This window comes from Lepidochelys kempii, chromosome 4 (genome assembly GCF_965140285.1).
Source record: "Lepidochelys kempii isolate rLepKem1 chromosome 4, rLepKem1.hap1, whole genome shotgun sequence".
NCBI lineage: Eukaryota > Metazoa > Chordata > Testudines > Cheloniidae > Lepidochelys > Lepidochelys kempii.
The window spans coordinates 91,556,084-91,562,083 of NC_136383.1; the positions used below are offsets into that span (position 1 = coordinate 91,556,084).

Genomic DNA, 6,000 nt, shown 5'->3' on the forward strand with positions numbered 1-6,000 from the left:
AACTAAGGAGATATTATAACTACTTTCATGGAAATGAAAAGAAAAAGCTGTGAAAGGTTTCCATGAATTTATTTAAACACAGGTATGGGCTCCTCAAGGAGATCATCTGCTTAACTACTGGTCTAGAAAGGAAGCTCTAAATCTACTAAAAAAAATGAGCGCCAATGCAAGCTGACCTAACAGTGTGAAATGCATATTAAGAATTCTATAATTAAGGCAATAGCTAACAATTCTATTTAAAAATTCCATTATGGACTGGACAGCACATTGATAATTTCATGATATATCAACATCAGATGCATTTAGATACTATGAGGGGTGCAATACAAGAACTTAAAGAGAAAAACAGGAACTTGCTTTTACTCAGGATTCTTGCTACAGTCTCCACACATTTATTTTACTCCTAACAAAGTTATAATATTTAGTTAACAAGCTGCAAACTCCCATGTAATATAGTTACTTGGTGGTACTACTTCTTTAATCTGCAATATTGAAAGCAACTATTGTACCCCTCTAAGACCAGCTGTCACAAGTACTTCTTCATACCTTATTACAACTATGGTTTGATTAGCCATTATCTGAATTTGAAAAAAAAATCCCTCTGAAATAGATACTTCTATGTTAAGGCAAGTTCACGTTCCGTTACTGTACCACATATTATCTGATTAAAAGACAAACTGCTGTTTATTAGGTCACAATGCAGAAACTGAGAGAATCAGTACAATTCGATTTTAGCAACTGAATGGGTAGCACTATCAGGTATTGTACTAGTTTACAGTATTATGTCTCAGATTCCATTTGATCACTAAGGAAACTGGGGTTCTACATCCCAGTGAAGTTGTCCAACATGCTTCTCATGATTCATTCCGACACAATTTCCAAATCATAAAGCTAGTGCCAAAGGGAGCTCAGGCCATACAAATTGGAATGTCATAATTATAGAGAGGACATCTGAATATTTGTCTTCTATATCAGATTCAAGTATAGCAGTAACTTAGTTCACTAATCAAAAGGGTAACTTCACTGACTGGACATGAATTGCTAGAAATAGATCCTGCCTTAATCCAAATGACTACAGATTGGCAAAGTGCATTATACGACTTTTCTACATGGTGTGATAATGACTCTACAGGGGTATGATTTCTAAGGCTATGTCTAATTCTTACGGTCCTTAAAGTGGCACTCTAAATTATACCGGAGTGGCACTTCCGCTAAGTTAAGGTTAAGATGGCTTTCTGTTTAAAGCTCAACTGTTCTAAGAGCTCTAAAATTAATATGGTTTCTCAGACTGCCTTGAAATTTTGTGCGCCTCGTGAGGGATCAGGTTTGGTCAGTGATCCAAATTTCGGGCCATTTGACCGAAAGGATTCCTGAAATACACCCCCCACTCCAAAAAAACAAACCCCCTAAAACAGTTTAAGTTAATAGTCACATTCTGGCAACAATTTTTTGATCACAAATAGAGATCAAAGCAGGGCTTAGATCCTCACACCTGGAACTCAAACACTTGAGAGTTACCAAGATGGACTAGATGCAATCCAACAGACCACTGGGGGAAATCAAATGACTAATTATTAACCAAAGATTTTATCTGTTTGGAGCAGTAGCTTTTGAAGTGCTGGTTGGTATGCCAACTGGATTGCACTGAGCATGTGCAGACAGAGAAGTTAAAAGGATTGTTAGCCTTCAATGTTCCACACCAGCTGGATGGGCTCAACAGGCTAAGCAGTACCTTTTAACCTTATACACCCAACCAGTATCAGTTCGAGTTCTACTCTGGGCAAAAATCTGGAAAAGGTCAGAAGGCAGATTGCTAAAATCTGGTGGGGTTTTTCATTTTGTTTTTTTAAATTTTGGCAGAATGCAATTGAAGTATTTTTGTAAAAAATATTAGACATGTAAATGTTTGCTGGCAGGACATTTTAGAGGGTGAAGGAAGGAAAACAGGCAGAGGGGTTCGAGGATGCAGAGGGGGACTGAAGGAAAGAACTAAATGGGGATGGATGATCGGGGAGGTAAGGCATATGTGGAAGAGGGACTGATGGAGAATAGGGCAGGTCACTTGTCTGCCCTACATTCTCCCCACGTGTGTATGTCCGAGGATCTAAAGTGTCCGAGCCTCTCCCCCTACCTGTGTGCATGCACCAGGACCTCGGGGGGTGGGTCGTCTAACCCCCTCTTCTCTAACCCCCTGGCCTTTCTGGGCAGGTCTAAGCCCCCCTCCCTCCCCCTCATGTGAGCTGGGATCCTGGATTTCTTGTATTGCTACGGGGGTCTGAACCCCTCTCTGCACCCCACCTCTGTGAGACAAGATGTGGGAAACCCCTGCCTCTCTGGGTGGGGAACTTAGAACAAACATGCTCAGAGCAAGAATCAAGAGCACACTGTTGACACTGGGACGAGTTGAGAAAAGACATGCTTGATGCATATACATTAACAACACTGGGTTGTGGGGGAAACCCCATTAAAAGGAATGGAGCAGTGCACACATCACAAGCTATTGTTTCAGGCTGTATTCATCCCCTTTCATGGGCATAGGATGAAACCCCTGGCTTAGGGAGACTAGCCCTCCAGCCCCGCCCCTTCCAGACAGCATGGTCTCGCCCTCCCCGGGTCCAACCCCCAGAGGGGAGCGACACCAATCTTTTCTCACAAGCTTGACATTACTGTAACCAACCACTATGTTATACAACTGTCAAGATTTTGGGACACAGACCATGGATTAGATTTCTCTCACTGACCCTGTTAGCAACTGCACATTGGAAAAATTTCAAAGCATGACTTTTAACCCCATTTCTCGATAACAAAATATATAGGAGGGGTGAGGAGCACTTAGTAATCACATAGCAACTGTGCAGCCTAGCGGAAAGGCCACTGGACTGGGACTATTACTAGCTCTGCCACTAGCTTCCTGGGTGACCTCTGGTAAGTCACCACACCTCTGTGCCTTGGTTTCCCACCTGTAAAATGGGGATAATGATGTGAAGTTCTTTGAGATCTACTGATGAAAAGCACTACATAAAACTTAGGTATTTTGATTACCACCTAGCTACAGCAGCATATTAACTGCAAACTCTGGTGAGAACTATAATTGCCTAAATGGTCACTAATTCCTACTAACAAACATTTATTTAATTTTCTAGTTTTTTAAACTGAAATGGCAAAAAAAAGTCTGGTAACACAGAGTTAAGGTTGCCTGGTGAGCTTATACCCTTCCAGAATGTTGAGTTCAGCAAACCTCAAACTTCTGAAAACTAGAAAATACAGAGTTAACATAAATGCTCATGCAACTTTAGCTAGGTTCCCTGTGAGTGATGTTCCAAAACACCTATTACACATTCTCGCACTCTGCCTTTTCACTGCATTACCTGCACCTCCCCATCACTCAAACACTGTGCCTACTTCCTTAATAGAATACCACACTTATAAAATTTAACAGCCACTTCATATCCTTTTACAGCTCCTTCTCACTTCCACATAGGATACTACCTAAACCTATACTTTTCCCTACCCATCATTAAATCCGCAGACTGCTTTCATGTCCCATTTCACTACTGACAGTACCCCTGAGAAGATGACTGTAGTGCCCTGCTATGACACAGCCTACACAATTTTGTACTGAAATGATGCAAACTAGAACCCCAAGATATGAATGCACCTCTTTCCTTTGATCACACTTGTGCGGGGATTCAGACCCAGATCTCTTCATATCACAATCACAGCGCTTTGACACACTTCAAACTAATTCCCTGATGATCTCATATCAAAACAGATTTCTAACAACCTGCTGCACCTATTGCCTCCACCACTCAGTACAGCTACACCTAAAACAGAAAGCAACTGGAGAGCATGCAGGTAATTCCTGTTTGCTACTTCCAGCTCCAGGGGCAGAGTTAAGGCTACGTGAACATTTACCTTAACTCTGTATTTCCTGTTTTTCCCCTGAGTTTTGCTGAACTCAATGTTCTGGAAGGCCATAAGTTATCACCATGCAACCTTAACTCTTAAATTTTTTTGCCATTTAATAACAACTCTGAAGATGTGCAAGGCAATACATCATGGGATAAAAGATGCATGATCAAAGTGATTGACATACCAAAGATCAAGGAATTTAAATAACTACCTTTCCTGAAATGTTGCCATAACTACTGATAGAACTTGTGTGCCCGTTTTGGGTATGTCTACACAGCAACTAGAGACTCACAGCTTGCCTGTTCCAGCTGACTAGGGCTTGAAGGGCTTCAGCTGTGCAGCTGTTTCACTGCTTGTGGACGTCTGGGCTCAGACAGGAGCTGAACTCTATTATCCTGTGAGGTTTGAGGATCCCACGGAGCCTGAAAGTCTACGGAGCAGTCAAACACCCCCACAGCCCCAGTCAGCGGGCACAAGCCAGATGCTGGTTTTTCTTTGCTGTGTAGACATACCCTTAGTGGATCACTGCAGCAAGTTTCTGGACAGGTACATTGATTTACCAACTCTGACCCAGAGACATTAATAGTCTTCATCTCCACTGAGAGCCTGGATAACCCCTTATACCACTTTTTTCATGGCTAAGTAGAGGCGTACAACCCCACCTGGGATTCACCAGGCAGTTTTAAAGTCTGCCCCTGACAGCAGAGAGTTTCCTACGTGTCACTGACTCTAAGGAAGTAAGCCTCTCCCCTCCAGCCTCAGAGGGCGAGACCGCTTTCAAACCGTCGGGGAAGAACGACGCTCACTTTAATCCCTGTTTAGTAAACAAATAGCCTCTCTCAGCTCCCCGCATTTTGTCCCCTGAGCAGCGCAGGATCCCGGGAGGGCTGTTCCCGACAGCGCGCTCCAGGCCCTGGCCCGGGCCCGGGGGGTGGAGAGACCGGGCCCCCGGATGCCCAGCACCTGGCGGCACAGCCCACAGCCCAGGCCCGCCCCCTACCCGCTCACCAGCCTGTCTCGTCCTCCTCGCAGCTGGCCAAGCGCTCCAGCTCGTCCGGCCTCAGAGGCTCCACTTCGTCCAGGAAGCTGCCCCCTTCCCCGGCTGCTGCGGCCGCCGGCCCGCCTCGCGTCTCCTCGGCGGGCGGCTGGCGGGCCCCGGCCCTGGGGCTAAGGCAGCGGCTCTCCAGTCCCAGCGGCAGGTCCCCCCGCGGGGAAGGGGTGGCGGCGCCGCTGCCGCTGGGGAGGCGCTTGGGGCTGGCGGGGGGCCCGGAGCGGCTGCGGAGCTGCTCGTTCTGCTTCTCCAGCTTCTTCACCAGCTCCTGCAGCTTCCGCACCTCCGCGTCCGCGTTCACGTTGGAGTTAATGTCCTCCATGGCGGCGGCGGCGGCGGCGGGACCCTCCGCCCGGCCGCCGGCTCGCTGGCGCGCGGGGCTGGCTACCTCACGGGCCGGTCACGTCTCCGGGATGCGGGGGGGAGGGAAGCAACCAGGGCCCGCCTCTACATGGCCGGGCCTGGAGGAGGCGGCGCCGCTGTGACTGCGCCGGGGCTGGGCCCGGCCTAGAGTGGAGCCGCCGCCTCGTCAGCTGCGCCGGCGGCCCAGGGTGGGAGGGAGATACACACATCCGGCCAGCGGCGCCATCTTGCCCTGCGCCCCGCCCCCAGCCGGGCGTCACGCACGCGCCCGGCACGCGGCCCGGTCCGGGACGGAGGCTCGGGCCGCCGGAAGCGCAGCGGCACAATGGCAGGGGCTGAGCGCACAGCAGGGGCCCGGCCCGGAGCCGCCGCTCCCGCTGCCCCCCGGGCGGGGCTGACAGCCGCCTGCGGAGCCTTGGGCAGCGGAGGCGGCATCCCGAGGCAGCGGCGCCCGGATCAGCCTCGGTTCCTGCCGCTGCCCGAGCCCGCGTCCGCCAGCCAGCCGATGGGGGCGCTTACATCACCCTGTGGCCGGGGCCAGCCGCCCTGGGCCAAGGAGTGTCCGCTGCTGCTGCGGCGCCTCGTTAGTGCCCCATCCCGTCCCTGAGCAGCGGCTCTGCTACCCACCCCTGTGACCCGTCTGCCGGGGCTGGCGGCGGCAGTAAGGGTCGAGT

At 49.4% G+C, this 6,000-nt stretch overlaps 1 protein-coding gene across 5 annotated transcripts in view; it reads right to left on the reverse strand.

The window, feature by feature from the left end:
• Window positions 1-5,555, reverse strand: part of SLAIN2 (SLAIN motif family member 2) — a 79,108-nt gene extending 73,553 nt beyond the window's left edge. For 2 of the 5 annotated variants that reach the window (XM_078852563.1, XM_078852562.1), the window contains exon 1: window positions 4,921-5,550. In XM_078852563.1, the coding sequence (XP_078708689.1) occupies window positions 4,921-5,285 (365 nt within the window). In that variant the 5' untranslated portion in view covers window positions 5,286-5,550. Of the gene's footprint in view, window positions 1-4,920 lie in introns of all 5 variants that reach the window. The other 3 variants (XM_078852561.1, XM_078852559.1, XM_078852560.1) reach the window with 3 other exon arrangements.
• Window positions 5,556-6,000: the final 445 nt, after the last annotated feature.